The 21434-nt window shown below is 38.2% G+C and overlaps 3 protein-coding genes across 5 annotated transcripts; 1 reads left to right on the forward strand and 2 right to left on the reverse strand.

Moving 5' to 3' along the window:
• Nucleotides 1–1257: 1257 nt before the first annotated feature.
• On the reverse strand, nt 1258–3642 carry LOC135633803 (SEC1 family transport protein SLY1-like). The gene is made up of 2 exons (XM_065143729.1): nt 3427–3642; nt 1258–3340 (listed from the first exon to the last, which is right to left on the reverse strand). The coding sequence occupies exons 1-2, from the start codon at nt 3455–3457 to the stop codon at nt 1497–1499; spliced, it is 1875 nt and encodes a 624-aa protein (XP_064999801.1). The 5' UTR covers nt 3458–3642; the 3' UTR covers nt 1258–1496.
• Nucleotides 3643–4649: 1007 nt separating this feature from the next.
• On the forward strand, nt 4650–11711 carry LOC135633319 (uncharacterized). 3 transcript variants are annotated; one of them, XM_065142647.1, is made up of 4 exons: nt 4650–4739; nt 10330–11000; nt 11091–11174; nt 11358–11711. In XM_065142647.1, exons 2-4 carry the CDS (start codon nt 10346–10348, stop codon nt 11468–11470), a joined length of 852 nt encoding a protein of 283 aa, XP_064998719.1. In that variant the 5' UTR covers nt 4650–4739; nt 10330–10345; the 3' UTR covers nt 11471–11711. The 3 variants fall into 3 exon arrangements, with proteins under 3 accessions (XP_064998719.1, XP_064998720.1, XP_064998718.1); XM_065142648.1 differs by lacking the exon at nt 4650–4739 and adding an exon at nt 6079–6239; XM_065142646.1 differs by lacking the exon at nt 4650–4739 and having other exon boundaries at nt 10179–11000.
• A 1149-nt stretch (nt 11712–12860) lies between these two features.
• Nucleotides 12861–17278, reverse strand: LOC135633217 (probable serine/threonine-protein kinase PIX13). The gene is made up of 6 exons (XM_065142427.1): nt 16983–17278; nt 16075–16421; nt 14924–15059; nt 14118–14260; nt 13917–14040; nt 12861–13438 (listed from the first exon to the last, which is right to left on the reverse strand). The coding sequence occupies exons 1-6, from the start codon at nt 17050–17052 to the stop codon at nt 12993–12995; spliced, it is 1266 nt and encodes a 421-aa protein (XP_064998499.1). The 5' UTR covers nt 17053–17278; the 3' UTR covers nt 12861–12992.
• Between the last annotated feature and the right edge of the window lie 4156 nt (nt 17279–21434).

Here is a 21434-nt window from a genome sequence, read left to right on the forward strand (position 1 = left end):
TGCAAATGCTCTTTTATATTTAAGGCCAACTGATCAGCTAAAAGAAGAAAAAATACTCTCAAGTGATTCTTTAATGTTATTCTCAAGAGGCCAGATGAACAAATTTTAGCATTTGGTTATCACCAAGTCTCCTTGATATTCTACAAAACGAGACTGATAATTATGTATATCTCAATTGACATGTTTTATCAGATATCTTAACCTGTGATAAGCTGCTTAACTGTCAAGATGACAAAAATCTATACAAAAAATTAACAAAAGATTGCACAAAAAGATTATACAATATATACAGCATTAGATATTGGTTAAATGATACAACACATGAATTATTTGGATAAGGCCTGACTGTAGTACTCTTCAATCAAGAGATATTACCTAAATAGTTAGCCATTAGGGAAAATCTCAGCCTTTAAATTTGCAATAATTGGAACCAACAATAATCCAGTTAACATGGCTAAAGGAAATTGATTATCTTTTGGCACAATTAACTAATAAGTACTTTAATTTACCAGTGTTGACAGTACAAATCAATGCCTACTTTTTCAAACACAATGTGTTTTTTTGACACCATTTAATGAACATGAAGTGCCATGGTCTACAAACATAATGTATGATTGTCAAATACTCATAAGTTCATATCTAGTAGAATCCATGACATCATTAAAGAAAATTCTTTGATGCATGAAATTCTTTAACAGTAATGTAGTTAGAAGAAAAAATGTCTTGATGTTCACCTACCAAAGCTGCATATTGAACAAATAAAACAAATACCAGAAATGTGATTTGTGCCATTATGTAAAGAACCAACCGATGTGCAAAATAAAAATATCAGCATGTCAGGTTGGTTGATATGGCACAATGAAAACAAATTAGCAAAAAGCTACATCAACCAAACAAAGTGGCCAAAAAACTATTTTAAATGGCTTCATCACGAGGAACAAAACGCGCACATGATTACATAAGGGAACATGCACTTGTTAATTCTTAATACTAATTCAATTTAGAACTTAAACTTTTTATTGTTACAAAAATAAAGACACCTACATAAACTTAAACTTAAACATGCTCCCAAAAATAAAGACACCTACTTATATCTTCAAGTGGAAGCCTCTTACCAACTCAAGAAGACTTTATTCACCATCTAAATGCTATTGCACCTGCCATCTGAAGTTCCTAGTATACGGATTATATTTATTTTTTAAAAAAAGTAGCTCGATTTATTAATAATCAAATTTGCCACATGGACAACACCAACACTAGGTTCTTAACGGCATCAAAATATTATAATAAAAAAGGGAAAGAAAAGGAGCACGGTATAAGGTGGCAGACCTACATGGCTGATTACTTCAGAAGAATGCCACTGCGTTCAAGTCCATCTAGGATTGCCACAAAACCTCAGATTGGTTTACAAGGCTGAACTTTGATCTTAACCTGCATACAAACAATCTCACAGAACTCTCTTCAAGTAACACCACATGATGTGATACTTTTATTCCTCATTGGGGTGGGGTAACTCCACTATTTCCTAGACCCATCTTCTGCCCCAACTCAGTAAGCTGCTCAACAAATTCAGTCCCATTAAGGAGCTCTGTAGTCCCATAAATCACATGTTTGACTGGCTGTGAGCGCTGTGCCAGCTCCATTAAACTTCTATATTCGACATAATTCCCTCCACCTATCATGAAAACAATCGCTTCCTTGAAGGGTCCCTTCAATTGCACTCCAGATCCCGTCTTTGGAGCCCGTGGATCAAAGATAAGATAAGAATCAACCTCCGGATTTGGCTTCCCTTCCATCAAGTCCTCCACTGTCCTTGTTAGTGCCAGCTCTCTCCCTCCTGACAAGAGATTCTTCATCCCTGCAGTCACAGCACTAATGGACTGCCCATAAAGTTTCTCAGCCCAATCCACAATGTTGCTCCTGCTACTAGAGCTTGCTGAGGCTGTCAATTGTGCATTCAAAGACTTTATTTTTTTTACATAATGAAATGCACGTGTATCCACCTCAGACTCCCTCAATGCCGTCTCTATCGATTCCACTTCAGCTTGTGGTGTGGTCTCCAAAGAAAGAAGATAAGCTATTGCAAGACGAACCTTATCTGCCTTAGTACCTTTCCCTCTGAGAAGACTAAGCAATGCACTCCTATCTACACTTCCTTTGGTCAGCATATCAGTTTCAAGGGTGCAGTAAGCATCCAAAGACCTCTCCTTGATCTCACCCAAAAGGACAGTTGCAATGTTAGTGTGTTTGTCGATTATCATTTTCCGTTCTGTAAGCTCAGGAAGTGAATTAATTGCATTCGCCAAATGCTTTGTATCGCCAATATGATATGTCCCTTCAAACTCAGCCCCATCCTTCCCAGCAGTACGCCTGTTCACTTCATCGGCATCCTGCTTGTACTTGCTCAACTGGATCTCAATCTCCTCTGCTACCTTCTGAAATGGAGACCAACTATTAGCGACCCAAAATGGATCAGAGTCATCCAACTCATATGACTTCACGGCAGACTTTTCTGTAGGCATTGTCACCCTGTTGAGCTTTATCCCCAGTACATCGTGAATGAGTGGGCGGTAGTTCCAATCATGCTGGATCCCAACTGACAGTTCAAAATTCCGATCGAACAAACAGAGGATCGGACGCTGGAATGAGCTCGTAAGACCAGCACCCTCCATGAAAAGATTGTTTCTCGTGACCAAATGATCACGCAAACGAGCATCCAGGGCAGATGCAACCATCTCGGCTGGGCCACCGCGGGCACACCGAATTACCGGGACAACTCCAAGCGTGGCAAGCACGCAGAACAACCCGCTGACTATTTTCTCCAAGATGTCCTCGATCTCGCGCTCCCCAGCGGAGGGATCGTTGATCTGGACGTAGGTCTTCGGCTGAGCGAGCGAGAAGAAGCCGTTCTCGAGCGAGACGAACTCGAGATACTCGTCATAGACCTTGGAAATCCGGTGGACGGCGTCCTTCTCAAGGGTCCTTCGCGCGAGATCCTCGAGGAGGGGGCGAGGGAGGGAGGAAGAGAAGTTCAGGTGGAAGGAGTCGTAGAGGCCGCGGCCGGCGTCGGCGGCGATCCGTTCAACGTTGTCGGGAGTGGCACGGACGAAGTAGATGGCGGGGACGTCGGGCACCTTCTGGCGCTCCTTGTCGATGCCGAAGTAGAGGGTGACTCCATGCTTCCGGAGGTCGTTGACGCGGATCAGCGGAGAGAGGACGCCGCGACAGAAGGCATCCATGATCAGGATCTTGTACACCTCCTCGTTGGCGCCGGCGCCCGACGAGATCCCACCGCCGGGGTTCGGCGGCTGGTTCAGATTGAGCATCCGGACGATGTGATCTACCGAAATAACCGGATCAAAGATCGAAAATACGATCAAAAAGGACGAAATGATTGAGATCCGGGGAGGAGAGACGGAGGCTTACTGGTTTGCTTCTGCCGCAGATTAAGCGCCATGGATGAGCGGAATCGAGAGGTCGTCCCTCAATCTACGACTATGGCTTGCAGAGATCGGCTTCGAATCGACGAAGAACTGTAGATGTAGGGTTATTGCTTGGATCTTGGAGCAGCGGAAAGGGGCGGAGTGCGTCGTTTCCTGCTGCAACCAACGGGGTTGAGAGCCTTCGGGACAAGGAAACTGAATTCGGATCAGCAATGCGAAGGCTGACGATCATAAGTTACTGCGCGAATCTCAAAGAATAGCGGACGCGGATCATGCAATGGAATGGGCCGCAAGCCCACGTACGTTTCTCCTGTGGGTTAGATTCTTATTAGTCCAACTGAGTGTAGGATTAAAATTTGGAAATTTTAAATAATTAAAGTCACAAAAAAACTTAGTTAAAAATACTATAATGGAATGTGTAATAAATCCTCCAATTTAAGCATAATTATTTTTATTTCTTTTTTTACTAATAAAATTTATAAAATAAATATTTAACAATTCAGATTATGTGATATATTATCTTTATCAATAAATTAAATAAATATAAAGATTAAATATATATATAAATTAAAAAATTATCTTAGTGAAGTGTTAACAAGGAATTGTATTATGTTATATGCCTTTTCTTAAAAATAAATATATATATTTTTTAAAATATTTAAAATCTTATTTTTAGATTAAAAATTATTTTAATAATTTATACTATATATGATTTCTAAATATTTTATCTTCCGTGCCATTAAAATCTCTAACTCATTCAAACTTTGTGTTCTTCTTCTTTAGTAAATGAAGATCTCGTTGAATGAGAAATCTAAAAATAGATGTAGGTCACGTATTGGCCGAATCACTCTATTATATAGAGTGAATTCTTCTCATTAACAACGATCGATCAGTTGGACTAACTCCTCATTATAGACATAACCACGATTTGAGAAGCTGAAATATGCCCTTTGTGTTATTTAATGAAACGGAAAATTTTCTTTATGTCCGCATATGAATCCCTATGCCTTCACCAGATCTGCCGTTCGATCTCCCTGAGAACTGCATCCTGTCCGTCCACTATCGTTTACACCCCATCGCCACGGCTCGCAAGCCACCACGTCCTCTCGCGCCCTTAGTAATCCAAATGGACGGTGGAGATTACGACAGCATAGCGAATTCTGTGATTTCGCACGCATACATAGCATTGTCCCGCCCAAATCGAGCGCAAGTTTCGACTAGCCCTAAATCTCTCTCTCTCTCTCTCTCTCTCTCGCTCGCTCGCTAGCCGTGAGCCCGCGATGGCATTTCGTTGAGGTATGGACAGATCGATTAAGCCAATTGTCGTTTCCACTTTAGTTTTGTTTCTTTGAATTATTTCTCCGCACCTTCTCGCAAGAATGATTGGTTGGCTTCTAGTAGTTATCCAAGAGTTTGTGGGTATTGCCTTGCGACAGTGCATTTTGTCTTCTGGCGTTTCTGTTTGTAGTAGGAAGATGTTAGTTTTGTTGAATTAGGTGCCCACATTGCCGATTGAAGTTAGATCGTTGTTTGTTATGTTTATTTTCTCACTGCAAGTTCGGCACTATGTTGTTCTCTTTTGTGATTCAGTTTGAACAAATATGTTTTGTGCTCTTGATCTCCGTAAAGATTCTTAGTTTTCTTGGTTTAGGTATCCACGTTTCCAGTTGAAGTTAATTCTTTTGGGGGTGTTCTGTATTTTCTTAGTGCAAGTTCTGAGGATTGTAGAAACCGTGGGTTCCTTTTAGTAAGCAAGGGCCTTGATTTGTATAGGCTTATGTCAAGGCGCTGGTGGTGTGTTTGTACCAAGTGTACCGACGAGCTGACAGCGGTGACAGTGGGAGCAGAGGGCAAGTGACACAAGGGAGGTGTGTATGAGAGATGAGAAAAGAAATTGCATGCGCGAGTAGGTTTCTTTAGGGTTAAGAAGAAATAAAAAAGAACCGGACTTACCGTGTGATAAGCCCTTTATGGCACCTTGATCGCCCAAAAAGGAATGGTCCATGATTTGATTTATGTCCAAATTAATTAATAGTGGTTGTGTATACAACATAGTCAAAATAAAAAAGGTCTCATGGAAGATTAAGAGTCAATAAAATTTATCGTTGATCGATCTATCACCTAGATGTTGATCCTTAAACTTCATAGATTCTAGCCCAACCAAGTTTAAGTGAGGGAGGGTCTTCAATGATATATCTATCTTAATGAATGTTATAAAAGTTCACGTAACCAAGGATCATATGCTTAAAATTCTTTTAGGTTTTGGTAAAGTCTACAAAGAGTGGGAGATGATGATTGTGCCATGGGGAAAGATTTTCATCTCAAAGGCATCAATAAGTACAATGAACCAAGAGAACCTAACATCCTGCGATAATAATTTTTAGACAACTAGCAAGTCACAGATTACTAGTTTGATTTATACTTATTGCATTTTCAAACTTTTTCAGTGTCAACACCTTTTCCATAACTAGTTGGCAAACATTTCTTTCTCTTGGTTTCTTTCTTATATGCACCTAACTAGCTTGATTTTCATCTTAGTGAACTTGTTCATTACGTTATCTCCAAATAACTTTATTGAACAACAAGAGTCTTGTGACATTTTTAGTTAGTTGAAATATGTACCAGGAAAATCTACTTCCACAGAGGCTATTAGAAGTTCTACCAAGAAGCTTGTAAAGTTTTAAGGAGTAATGTATCATTTTAGCTTGACATATGTGATGTATCATTGATTTTCCTCGCGAGAGTCTATTTGTGGATTGTCCTTCTATAGTATTACTACATCCAATTGATACACTGGTATGATCTCTGATCTTGTTCTTTCTTTATAAGCAAGCTGTTACAGTTATCCATTCTAAATCCACTGTAGCTATTCTAGCATAAATATGCATTTTTGTCTAAGCAAAAAGGAATAAGGACTATGTGCATTTCAAGCCCTGGTATGTTGTTCATAGTATGCATTTCTTACCCTGGTAGATTGTTACTGGTCTAACATTTTTTTATTCTTGGTTGATCTAAACAAGCTTAGAAACTAGAACCATGCTGTAAGTATCTGGGAGATAGTATAGGTCTTGGTATATCATATTTCTTCTTAGATGATTCTTCTGTTCTCTTTTCAGCTTTCTAGAATTTGTGGGTCTCATCTATTAATGGGCTCCTTCTGTTAAAAAAATTATAGTTTATTAATCCTATAGACTAGTGGGTCTCATCTATTACCATTCAGTTGCATTCATCCTATCATTGTTGGGGAGAAGCTAGTTAATTATTCAATCAAGACCTCCACTATCGACTAGTGAGGTTGGCCCAATGCTTGATGCCCCCTGCAATGTGAGGTATAGGGAGAGCCAATGTACAACACATCATTACCTCACAAGCAGAATCATAGAATTTTAAATTTGAAAGTATACAAAAATTAAGGAAAATAATGGACAGTTGAAAGATAATATGATGGAAGCTAAAGATACTTTGAAGTAAGATTAGGATATAAAATTTTACTGGAGAGACTGGAAGAATATGCTTGGTGATGTGGCACCATAGGAACAAACGTAAAAAATCAAGAAATTTTCTTCTCTTTTGTTTCTCCTTCTTTCATGGTTTCCACTCTTTATATATATATATATATATGTGTGTGTGTGTGTGTGTATATATATATATATGTGTGTGTGTGTGTGTGTGTGTGTGTGTGTACATATATATATACATACATATATACATATACATACATATATACATATATATACATACATATATAGCAGTGGTCATTAACAGATGTCATATCATAATGTGCTGTCAAAATTCAGAATGCAATCGTATGCAAGTGGTTCACTGTATCAAGCTTGATATGCATTATTGCCATTTCTCAAACATGTCTTGCAATGTGTTCAAACAGTTAATTTTCGAGAGTGAGAACCTACTTCCAAGCAATCTTAATATACTGAATTTTAAGTGTCACATTATGTGTGGTTGGTAGCTAATATCTTTGCATTATGACCGGTTCTATCCTTAAGTATATGTTTGTTTAATTATATAGTGTACATAAAGACAGTTTGAACATAGACAATATGGCAGGATGAAACTATATAGACATGCTTAATTGGACAACAAAGGCTTCTTTAGATTCAATTAGTCAGTTTTGATTTGTTACATTGTTAGCGAATGTTACCTTTTCTCCAGAACCAAAGTTTAAGGTTAACATTCTGGAAAACATTGACTCATATAACTTGATCAGTCTACTCATGTTATTTTAAATAAACTTCAGCTCACCTATAATTCCTTTTTAATAACTATTCACTATTCCTGTGTTCATGTATGGGAACTAATAGTTTTACTCATTATTTTTCCATCAATACAAGCAGATATATGCAAAGGGAATTGATAGATTTCCTGTAGGCCAGACATTGTCGTGTGTAACACATTGCATGAGTATAAGTATGAATGCAATAGTAGAACACAATATCATATCAACTTCATGTTAATGTAATAAGAAGCTATTGCATTGACTATTCAGAAACTTGTCTTAAGATAAACTACAGGCCAAGAATAAAAATCAGTCATACATCAAACATATTCCTATGTAGTTCAAGAAACATGGTTAAGTTGTTTTCAAAAATCATGAACTAGAAGCTGAATATATGATATTGATAATGAAAAGTCACTGGGACTTGCTATAATTTGTGTAGATATCTACTTTGGTAAATCCTATAATAGAGCAAATTTACACTTGGAATTGAAACAAGATATTTTACATGCATGAACAGAAATGAATAAATTTCTTTTGCAATGTAATGGCCTATTAGTTCAATGAAATCTAAATTTTGATCTAAGACTTAAGTCCAATTGGAATTTCCAAGTCAAACTTTAATGAAAATGCAGTTCTTCATTGAGGTCTCTTTTTACATTTACTTGACAAGTCAACAGCTGAATCCAACAATAAAAGAAGTTTTAGATTCAAAAGTTTGCCAAGTTGAAGTTCTTATTGTGCTGTATATTGAATATCCAATACATGTTTTAACAACTTCAACTCTCAAACTATAGCAGAAATATTTGCATGCTGTGAACCAAGGTCTGCTGTACCGTACCGTACCGGCGTTTTGACTCGGGCTCGGTACCGGTATGGTACGGTATACCGCTCGGTACACCCAGGTGTACAGAGCACTGTAGCACTGCCACAGTGTTACGCTGCACTACTATAGTGCTACAGTGCTACTGCTGCAGTGCGGACCGATACAGGGCGGTCTGTGTACCGCTGGTATGTCGGACCGGTACATACTGCCCATACCGGGCGGTACGATCTGGTACGGCAGACCTTGCTGTGAACACTTTTAAATGTATATTTACATGACAATGTTGACCATCTTTTTGTCATCAATGTGTCTTCATTTCATACTCCTCTAACATTAGTAACTAATATTTGTCAAGATCATCAACTGCGTGAACAGCAAGCCAAGATTGACAATAGCAAAAAGTGAACCCAGAAACTGAGTGCTTATTTAATTATTAAAAAAATGTTTCTTTCAGAAGTTTCTTAGCAAAATGAAAGATACTAAAAATTATGTTTAATAATTGGAATCAAAATATATTTTTCTTAGAAAACTAGTTTTTATTTTTTCAAAAGAAATTGTATGATCTTCAGAAAGTATATGAAAACTAGTTTTCCTAATCTTCCTAAATGTCTCTTTACTTTGCAAAGTCTATCATCATCATCAATTCATCATTGTTGCTGTAGTTGTCTGAGCAAGCTGTTGCAGTTATGTTGTCAGTTAAATGATAGAACTTGTACAATTACTGAACAGACAAGCATCAATATCTGCTGTAGCCACCAGTAAGGCAAGCAACTTATATCGCCACATTTGACAAGTCAAGCGGCAGTTATGGCTGCACCGCCATATGCTGACCTCACAAACAGCAGCATAAGAGGAGGAGGGAGGAGGGAGTTGGGGTTTGTCGGGGCATCTTTAATAGGGACCAGACAAGATGAAGAGATACGAAGGGGGGAGTGAGGGGTGGAGATTTTGTTAGACCACTTGGAGTTCGGAAAAGAATTGGCATATGATTTGACATATTTGGTCTATTGAGGGCTTTATAGTGTTTAGGACTGTAGCACAGAAGATGTAATTCATTTTAAATGGCCTCTCCTTGGTGCAATGAAAGTACCTTGTGCTTGCCTTGCTGGGTACTCGAGTCAGGTGTCTCGAGTCAATGTTGCTGTAAGCTGATTTTTTTTATTGAGATCTTGGTAGAGTAACTTGATCTTGTATTTTGTGTTTTATTTTCATGCTTAGCCAAGAGACCATAGATTATGTGTTTTCATTTCTGAGTATTCAGGGCAGTCTTTAATGGGGTTTTCTCTGTAGAATATGCCTGTCTGTCTTCATCTTTTGTCATATTTATCTTTTTGAAATATGTGATTTTGTTGAACTTCCAATGATGAGAGCTGTTTCTGTGGCTTTTTTGTCAAGAAATAATTAAGCATGCCGACTCTGGAGCTGCTTTGAGGCCATTTTCTCTGGCCCTTCAGCTGTCCATTTGTTGGTGGAAGTTTGCTTGATATATCAAACTTTCAGTCTGTGTTTTTTCCCATTAGCTTCTGTGTATGCTGAGTGAGTGAGAACCTGACATTATTATGTTGAACTTCCAATGATGAGAGCTGTTTCTGTGGCTTTTTTGTGTCTAGACTCTAGAAATAGTTAAGCATGTTGACTATGAAGCTATTTTGAGGTCATTTTCTCTGGCCCGTCAGCTGTTTTCCATTTGTTGGTGGAAGTTTGCATAATATGTCTAATTTTCGTTCACTGTTTTTGTCCCACTAGCTTCTGCTTGTGCTGAGTGAGTGGGAACCTGACATTTCTTATGAAAATTTATTAATGATTGATAAGTTCAATGAGTGCAGATTTGTTAGTGGACGTATGATGCCTGTGGGGGACGAACAAATTCTCTTGGCTAAGAAAGTGGCTTTAAGGGAGTTGCCAAATGAATCTAAGAACATAACTAACAAGCCACTTTTGACCTCTCTTCCCAAGGATTGTGGGAAGGGATTAACCCATGAATCTGGGAAGGTGGTTGGAACCAAGAGGCAGCAACCTGATGGTCCACCTAGTCCTTCCAGTAATCTGCCCCAAGTAAAAGTTTCTCCACTTGCAAATCTGGTGTATACACGTAGGAAGCTCGAGACTGAACAAGGCAAGATGGGTGCTTGTGTCTATATCGATCATGCTGAATCTCCAGAATTAAGGAAGCTAAGCAGTAACTGCACAAAAAGGCTTAATATGCAGAAAGAACTGATTCAGGAGCCTAAGGTGGTTTCTTCTTTATTATATGTTTCTGATGCAATTACATCCCCGGCCACATCGTCTATGGGGCTATCATTTCCCCATTCACATGGGAAATCCATCTCTAGATTGGCAGGTCCAGAACCACAAGATTCAGCCATTGCCACTGAGTGTCCTTTTCTTGCTGATCCTCCTCACAAAGTGCATAAGGAAGGTTGGAAAGACAGGTTCCTTAGGCTGCAGATGTTCCTAAAGACCTGTGATCAGTCATACCAGGAAGATTATATCCAAAGTAATTTGCATTTAGATTATGGTATATTACAATAAATCTGAAATTTTTTTGATATTGCAAGCTTCTTAATTGATCTGTTGATTGTATCAGTGCTACGATCTTTATCTGCCATTGGCCGGAGTAGGCATGCTGTTGAATTGGAGAAAAGAGCCATACATCTCTTGTTGGAGGAAGGTGATTCAGATGTTTAGTAAAATGTTTGTAGTACTAATCTGTTAATAATTCCATGTAAAAGCCGTTTTACCTTAACAGTTCTCTCTTAACATAGCCATAGACTGCTGTTTTGTTTATTGATTATTGGGGGAATGCAATGCATTTCTTGTGACAAATTATGATGTATCTGTTAATTTTCTGCAGGGAAGGAGTTGCAACGAATGAAAGCTCTGAATGTTCTTGGCAAATCTCAACCAAATGATCATGCATCCATTCTAAGTCAGACACCTCTCGTGAGCAGAGCTCCAGAGCAGTAAATACTTCCCATTGGAGTGTGAAAGAGAATGTACACTTAAGCAATTTTCATATTCATCTACTGTGCAGGAACCTTGTGCAGTTTTATGTTTTGTGCTTTGATGAGTTATTTTAGTTAGATTACAGCATGAAGTTGAGATTAATGCTTGTTGTTCCATCAGATTTTGTAAACTTAAGCCATGGGTTTGTGTAAGTAACTTGTAGATGCTTATTATCAGATAATAAGTACCCTAATTTCATTTACGTGCTCTTTGATTGACAATATCAGCATTCTGTGGGTTATGTACTTTGATCTGCTTCTTGGCCATTATTCAAAATGTTTGTATACTTCTTATGTTCTAAATGCCAAAATGATTGCCTAGATATTACATTGCAAATGGAGATATTTCCTATCAGGTTGTCTTGGTTACATAATGATGTCAATGTACCTTCTTTTGAGGATGATGCAAATCTAACTTGGAACATTTTCTGAGCAAGTGGAAGCTGAGCACTAGTCTAACTTTTTCGTCTCTTTAAGACCTATAAAGTCTCATGACCTATAGTGTGTTTAATTTCAAACAATATTAACAGAGACAAGTTTAAATATGTATATTATAGGTTGACATTGTTGATCTTAAGCCAATTGCTCTCCTTCCTGGTATTTGTTTGCTTAACACAAGCCAATCAGCAAGTCAACCCCAAAGCACTTGATGAGGTTTCAACTTGTGGGCAAGCAAAAGTCTTAGTCTTTTGATTCTGAAACTTTTTTATCTTCTTATTCTGAGTTCATTTTCCAAACCTTTCTGCCTGAAAGTGCAAAGTGTCACAAAATTCAAATCACTTGTGGTCAACCCTCCCCTTTTGTGGTCATTGCACCTCATCTTCTCATGGGAGGATCAAAAGGCCATCATTACTTGTGGAGAGATGGGGGGAGACAGATTCATTCAGTGGAGAAGAGACCCTAAAGGTCAGAGCTGACAGTTGACTCCAATTAAGTTTTACTCTTTAGTCTTCCAAGAATAAGGTTCACCATACAATTGTTCATTGAATTCTGCATTCTATATTTTTTTTAATACTTTGGTGCAAGAGTCAAACCACTAACCCACAATTCATGGTATGGAGTCTTGTCCAAGAATTCTGCTGGCCTCACAAATCTTGATTCTGTGTTTTTTCTGGCTTGACTATAGCCAACAAAAGAAATTTCCATTGTGATGATTGGAGGTTTGGAACCCTTAAAGTTATACAGATTCAAAAAGAAGCCATGCCTTCAGTTTTCAGGAAGTCATCAATGAAGGTTGACTGTATGAAAAAACAACATTGCAGTACTTGTACTACATAAAAAGGAAGGCACTGCTCTTACAAGTGAAGAACACTCTTTTATCTTCTACAATTCCATATGTTAAATAATCGAAGTACAAACCAAAACCCTCATTTTATTGTCAGATTTGAGTCACCAATGTCGAATAAATCATTGCCAGAAGAACCACAATCAGAACTACAACATACAAAACTATCTGACTGATTTTTTACAGGAAAAATTCCTATTTAACTGAAGCTTGTGCCACCATCTGTCTCTTGGATTTCATGCTTCGGATGAAGCGGTGAATGGTTGCATGATGAAAGATGGCTGCGACTGCCAGCCACAGTCTGCCGGGATACATTGTTAGCCGCTTTAGATCTACCTTTCGTGGCTTCGATCTGCTCCAGTGTCTCAACAACTTCTTTCATGGATGGGCGGCTCTTAGGATCATTAGCAAGACATTTTAGAGTGAGCTGAGCTGCCTGAAGAGCCCCCTTTGAAGGGTAGTGTCCCTCAAGCCGAGGGTCCATTAGTCGTCCCAACTTTCTCCGATCGGCTAACAACGGCTTAGCGTATGCCACCAAATTGTGTTGATTACTTGGACGATTAGAGTCAAGAGCTCGCTGACCAGCAAGCATCTCCAGTAGCACAACTCCGAAACCATACACATCACTCTTCACATACAAATGACCTGGATGAACAAAGGCAACTTGTTAACATCACGAATGATGCACATTCTGACCATAAGAAATAACAAGTATCATATAAGATTGTAGAGTCCAAAATATCTAATAATTCCATTCACGAAAAAGAGTTCTTATCTAATGATAATAAGTAGTGGTTGAGCGTTTGAGCCACGGTAATGCTGATAATTAATGACTTTTGAGCCACTGAAAGTCTCTATAATCCTATATTGACAGAGACCACATGCATTAGTTCTACACATTGCGTCTTCCATTTATAATAAAGTAGCTTTTCATCACTATTCATGATGGGCAAATTCGAATGTTTGAATAGTGAAGCTTATGATGTGGCTCACTTACAGAGGACTACAAATTGCCATTTGAGAATGTGACGAAAATTCTGATTTCTAATTGAGTACTCAGAACTATTGATTTGTGTAAGATATGTAGTGATTACAGCGAGCAGAAATACTCAATGATACATACCAGTTGCGACATACTCTGGTGCCGCATATCCAAAAGTGCCCATGACACGAGTGGTGACGTGCGAGTCTCCATCAGTTGGCCCATGCTTTGCTAGACCGAAATCCGAGAGTTTCGCATTGTAGTTCTTCACAGGGAGTAAAACACATAATCAGATCACCGACTTTAAAGAAGCATATGGATTTCTGAAAGGAAGAGTGTTACCGAGTCAAGGAGGATGTTAGAAGCTTTGAAGTCGCGGTAGATGACCTTCTTTTCTGATGCATGTAAGAATGCAAGGCCATGAGCTGCGTCTATGGCAATCTTCAGCCTTAGGCTCCAAGAAAGTGGCTCAAATGTTGCTCCTCCTGTGCTCAGAAAAGAAATGGTCTTCTCAAATACTTTATAGACTAATTTGATGCAAATGATTTCTTAGACTCTTTTAATACTTGAGAACAACAAAGATCATGTGTTCACTTCTAAGGATATACAAATCTTGACGGAGTGGGGTTTGATCACATAATGTATAAGTTCTAGCATTAGCTGAATATTTTGTCTTAATTGATTCAGGGAGCTCTAAATATAACCTTTTTTATTTAAACGACAGGAAGTCCTATATATCCCTTCATTTTTTAGTACCGAAATAAAATGCTTAATTACTGAGGTAACATACTTTAAGTATCCTAACGAAAGAACATAAACTGTCTCGAAGAGAAGAAAAATAAGAAACAAGACGCTTTAGTCGTTATCATTGCAGCATTAGACGATAGGCTTACCACTTTCATATTATTGCTATGAGATATCAGAAAAGTGGCTAACATTATTGTCAAATCTCATTTACTCACACCAGTATCATGCATAGCTTGATGTGGCCATGTTTAAAAATCTCAGTAATGTGGAATTGCAAGGTAAAATATTTCAAAGAAAAAGAGAAAAAGAAATTGCGTATCACTGGTATTCGAAGGCTATTAATTCTATTAATTCTATGATCTTTGAATTAGTAGAAAATTCAGCATCTTCATAAAACTCACTTCTGAAGAGGTGGTTCTCCAAGCTGCCCTTCGCCATGTACTCGTATACAAGAAGAAGCTCCACGTCCTCCCAGCAATAACCCAAGAGCTTGACGAGGTTGGGATGCGAAAGCCTCCCTAGAAAGTCCACTTCGGACTGCAGTTTTAAGGAACAGATTTCTTTTTTAGCTGGATTAAGTAGAATGAACACAAGAAACAGAAATCTTTTTCTTCTCAAGATACCGACCGACTACTGCAATTATCATTGGTAGCATACAAGAGTGTGTATATGGTGTTTTCTCTTTATTATTCACATAAAACATAACTTGTATGGTGTTTTCTCTTTATTATTCACATAAAACATAACTTGTATGTTTTCTCTTCATTGGTAGCATACAAGAGTGTGTATATGGTGTTTTCTCTTTATTATTCACATAAAACATAACTTCTTTCGTTTGACCCTTTTTCTTCGGATACTCCCTAAATGCTGAAATCAAAATGTTCAGCTGCGTAAAGGATGCTGAGATTTGGATAGAGAATCCTTATTAAACAGGAGTGTTGTTTTCAATGCATTAAAGATATAACTGATAACTATCTATCAAACCATACTTTTTGACAATGATTCTTGTGCTCAATTTGTGATAAAAGTGTAGTAGTATTCGATCCAACTTATCAATCAACTCAGTATAAGGCTGAGCTTAATTTGTCTTACAGTAAAGAAACCTCAAAATAAACATTGAAAATTGAGCAAAAAATGATGCTACTGGTTGGTATACATGAAACAAGAAAGGAAATAATGTACATACGCTCAAGTGTTATGTAGATACGATTGTACTGCAAATACATTGGTCCGATGACGGTATAGCAGATCCACTTGTCAAGCCAAGGATTTAGGGTTCAAAACCTTATCCGACAAGTTTTAAAACCTAAAACCTCGAGTGATGGTATGTATCAGCCCCATTTACGAACGATAAATGGAATCAAAATCTCATATCAAATCATGTGTTCACCATTTACCATTTGCGAAAAAAGGGAAACGAAACGTATATAGCAAATACGGGTTAATTAAAATGCGCAAGTGGAAGAACATTATTTCGACTAGTAGAAGACCAAACAAGCATCAAAACTAAATATGGTGGATTCTACCTCTATTTAAGCTTAAAGACAATTACCTGCCATTGCTCTAACCCTTGAACACTCTCATGGTTCAATTTCTTGACAGCAACCACCGTGCCAAGTCCACTCTTTGCAGGATTCAAAGTCTTCTCATCGACCCATCCCTTGTACACTATCCCAAATCCACCTTCACCAAGAACCTTATCATGCTTGAAGTTTCTTGTGGCAGTCTTCAGCTCCGCAAACGTGAACACTCGAAGATTTGGCACCTCCAGGATCCGACCCTCGCGAAGTTCCCCGTCGGCGCTTGCGAAACTGCCATAGGACTGACCAAAGTGGCTGCTGTCGAAGGTCGAGAGCTTCTCGGTGTTGGCACTACTACTGGCCTTTGATCTCCAGTGCCCTGCAATTCCAAGACAGGAAGACATTGAAATGGAGAGAAAACAGGTCATCTTTCTCTCAGCAACACCCAGATGTGTCCACAAGCGACGAAAGGGACAGTAAAGTCGGAGAAGGAATTGCAGATATATGTGAATCTCCAGGTCAAAAATCAAATCTTGATTGGGAATTCCAAGATTGAATTCAGATTGTATTAAGGTCATTAAGCAAATAATTTGGGGAAAACAAAGGAAAGAACAACTCAAGCATTCATCTTTGCAGGACTCTTTAAGTTTGTGGAGAGCATCGAAAGTAGAACAAATTAAATAAGAACAAACTAATCTTGCAGCAGTCGCACCAAACCAAGCCAAATTACAACACAGCATCACAAGAAGAAGAAAAGCTTTCATCCTCTCCAATCCGACCAGGGGAAGATACAGATTAGAGACACAAATACAAGGCCAGAAAGGGAAAGCGAACGAAAAGTAGGAAGCCATAACCAAATCAAGATAAAAAAAAAAAAAGGTAACCTTTTTTCGCTTGAAGAAGCTTATGTGTTTCTTTTTTCTGATCCAGTAACACATACCCGGACTGGATGGCCTGGTGTCAGGAGGAGTACTCTGAGATCTTGCAGGGAAAGTGAAGCAATTCCCCATTCCCGACTCTGCCGGCCTCACCCTCCCTTCCTCCACTTCTCTGCTGTGCCTTCTGTCTCCCGGGGAGAGAGAGAGCTGAAAACAAGAGCACAGCAGGGGAAAGAGTCAGGAAGAAGGCCGAGAGTGGGGAAATTGGAGGAATGGGAAAGAGAAAGGTTGGCGCAAGTGCTGCCGCTTCTGCTCTCTCTCTCCTTCCCCTCTTCCATTTTGACCCGTCATTGTCAAGTCAATGCGCTACACCTGAGACGGCCATATCGTACACTGAGATTGCTTGACCGGAAGACATCTTCGAGTCGACGAACAAAAATATGTATTGATCGTCATCATTAATATTAAATATGTATTATTACGATGGTAGATTAGATCATACGCATATAATAACTGTTGAGAATATGTAAATGAACGTAGAGCTCGAGTTTTGACTTCGCTCCACGGAGTTCATACGGCAAAGGTTGACTCGAGTTAAATGGAGCACGAGGTTGACTTTGGGACATGAGCGTTCACATGCAAGTCTTGCTCCTGCAAATGGTTGTGCGGACCTGAAACCAACCGAATCCTTTCGTGATCTTTAATGAACGGCGGAGTTAATGTTCGGATTCCCGACGATTCGGATTTTTATGAGCTTATGTCGTTGAATTTTGTCAGCTTGTGTGACTTTTATGCTGTGGTAAATTTTCTGAAATAAAGTACTATTGATGATGACGACGATGATAATAATGATGATGATAAATTTAAAAATTATATTTTTGAAATAAGATCAGCGACGATGATGAGATTCGAGTCGCGATGTAATCTATCTTTTATTTTAAATTAAAAATACTAAATCTAAAACCTAAGAAAAATTAAAATATTTAACGATCTATATAATAGGTAAGAACTCAAGTTGATCTTCATGTCTTTTATCATTAATTTGGATGATGTAGAATTGAGGTGAGTTAGGATATAGTATGGTAAGATGGGGAGCCCCGATACTAAAAAGCATTACTTATGGACGGGGTTAAAAAACGTCTATTATGGGTGTGGAGTTCTCATCGCTCATACACCACACATCGTGTTAAGGTGGACAAAGACTTTGGACTTGATAGAGACAACTTCAATAAATTTAATGGATAAGTTATTCATTAAAAATACATTTTTGGTGGATTTTTTTTGTTTACATTTGACCATTGTTTCTAAATCATGAAAAAAAATTCAAGTTAAGATTTTATTATGAACGATCGATCGATTATATTTGCTTTCTTCGTTTGCTCTTATATCGCATGTATCGTAAGACGCAGCTTAGAACGATATGTGGCTGTGTCCAAAGAAGAATGGTCGAAAAGGGAAGGAAGCACGTCCTTTTAATGCTTCCTGACCTACCGAGCTATTTCCGGAGCACTTGATTGCTCCCAAGAAGAGGAAGGGAATCCTATCTCCATCGCACTACCCCAAAACGGTGCCCGAGGCCCACCATAGGTCACACAGAAGAGTCAATAGTTGACACACAGGCAATTAATCTAGCAATATTCTTTAGATGATGTGATTCATGATCCAGGATTAGTTGCTGTTAAGAGTTCTTACTTCTTTTGTAGTAGTAGTAGTAGTAGTAGTAGTAGTACGAAGTGATGTGAATGATGATGATTCCGCTGCATAAATGCCTCTGGCACTGTTATTGGACCATTGTGTCGGGCAAATGAAGGAACAACATCAATCAACTGTAGGTGGATAAGAAAATGGGAGCCACCTCCTCTTTGCTGATAACTCTGTTCATCTTGAGAAGAGATCAGAAGATGATGGTGACCTCTTAGTTGCAGGATATGCTCATGTGAAGCTTCAGCTCTTGGAGATGTGAAGGTAATTCTGCGACTTCTTTTTCTGTAGGTTGATTAAACAAGAAGGAATGATCATTCATGGATTATGTGACAAGTAGATCTATTCGACCTATCAGATCTAATCAAATTGGAGTAAGATATTATATCAAGTATAAGATGTTGGGAAAAGTTCGTATACGGTTGGATAGTTGGTGGAACGTAGATTTCGTAAAATTTTTGATCGAGGTATTACGTAATTTGTTTATTTGAATTAGGTTTCTTGTTAATGATGAGTGTAAATCGAAAATAGATATTGAAAAATAATTTCTTTCCTTCAAAATTTTGATGTAACAAATATATACTACTCAAAATATTAAAATTCTTTAAATATATTACTCTTTTAATAATCTAGAATATTCAAGTTAAATGTGATTAACCATAATTAGCATTATCTATTTTGAGTTTTAAAAAAAGTATAAATACATAAAATATTCTCTATGTGTTTTTAAAGGGCTAATTGTATATTAGCCATGTAGTCAAATCTCTTTCTCATCTCGATTCCTATATTTAAAAAATTGACATTGAAATCTCTATAATTATGAAAGTGAAACAATTAACCCAATTTACCCTAATGTCATTAGTTTTACTATCAGAACAGAAGATGTAGCATGTGACAACATACGTAGGAATGACACGAAAATGATGGACAAAAAAAAAATTTTAATGCCCTAGTTATATATTCTTTCTTCTTAGAGGTGGTCGCGGACGATGACACCATTGGGGTCATGGATGGCTATTGTGATTGTGATTAGCGAGAACGGTAGATACAATGGTCGATGAGAATGATGCAGGGATGTCCTTAGAGATGAGCCAGATGGAGTCTTAGGGGTAGAGTTGAGGGAATTTTGTAGCTTCTTGTGAGATGAGGAAGAGGATGGTGTAGATGCCGATGCTCTGCATCTATATCGAAGTTGCTTGGCATCTACGTCAACGCTGATGCAGATGCAAAGTGTCAGCATTTACGTCATTCTCCTCCTCATCTCCCTTTGTCTCACCTCTTATTGTTGCTCTTCCTCTTCTCCCTCCTTCCCCTTCTTCCTCCCCTTTCTCGATCCCTTATCCTTTTTCCCCCTTTCGCCGCTCTACATATACGTCGATACTGATCCAGATGTCAAGCGATACTAACATAGATACAGAGTGTGGACATCTACGTCGTCTTCTTCCTCTTCTCCTTTGTTTCACCTCTTGTTGTCACACTCCCTCATCTTCCTCCTCCTCCCCCTTTTTCCCCTCTTCCTCGATCCATCATCCTTCTTCCTCCTTTTGCCGCTTTGCAATTGCATCTTATTCCTCCTCTCACTTTGTCTCACATCTCGTCGTCACTCTCTCTTTCATCTTCCTCCTCCGCCTCCCATTGCAAGAAACCATAAAAACCCCTCAACTCTACGGATTCCACCCGACTCGTCTCTAAAGATATCCCTGTATCGTTCTCGTCGACCACTGTGTCGTTCTCACCAATCACAATCATAACAATCACCCATGACTCCAATGACATCGTTATCTGCCACTACCACTAAAAAGAAAGAAAACATAATTAGGACATTAAGAAAAAAAATATTTTCGTGACATTCCTACACGTGCGTCATGTGCTACACGTTCTGTCAATAAAACCAACGATATTAAAGCAAATGAGATATAAAAAAAACTAACTAGATGAAATAATCTATAATTAACTCACTTTTAGAAGGCATTAATGTCTTTATAACTTCAACTAATAGCCAAATGATAACTAGCTGACACAAATTAACCACAATGTCATATGCAAGTTTTTAAGATTTTTTTAATTATGTGGATACATATATCAAATTATTTTACTATCTGGCATGAACATTTACTGATCAAGGAATCTTCTTCTGGAGACAGGTAATAAAGATGTGAATAAAACAAGCATTTATTTCTCTTTTTCTACTGCACTCATTTGTTCAAGAAACACCTGAAGCAATACCTGACATTGAGAGTTACTTGGGGAGCCTTCAATATCTTGGATAATTGCCATTGTTTACCTCCAGGAATTGTTTTGAGAGCTTCAACCTAATGTTCTGTGATCAACCATTTTGTAACAGAGGCATCAAATATATATGATGCACATTACTTCTTTTTTTGTATTTTTCACTGATGCTCATCAGGTGTGATCCTACTGTGTTACAGAGCAAACATAGTTGCATCCTGCTATTGTATTAAATATCATGCTGAGGGCTTGATCAAAATCTTCTGTTCTCTGTATCATTGAATTAAATTTGCATGCAATCTAGCATTAGCTCCTGAAAGCATGTGCAAAGTCTCCATACATTGGAAGTCATACATGAGGCAGGTCCCTAAGTTTGGTCATGTGACAACCTTGGTGTATGCCAAGCAAGCTGAACAGTGTAATTGATAAATACATGTGGCAACTCTCAGAACTTCTTAGATTATTTTCCAAAGATGTTATAGGCGATATTTTTCATAACCAAGCACAATTTAGAATAAATTTTGAAGAATTTGACTCCATTTTGATACATTTGATGCTATAAAGAAGTGTAAAAAGAATGAAAA

This window comes from Musa acuminata, chromosome BXJ3-3 (genome assembly GCF_036884655.1).
Source record: "Musa acuminata AAA Group cultivar baxijiao chromosome BXJ3-3, Cavendish_Baxijiao_AAA, whole genome shotgun sequence".
Taxonomy (NCBI): Eukaryota; Viridiplantae; Streptophyta; class Magnoliopsida; order Zingiberales; family Musaceae; genus Musa; species Musa acuminata.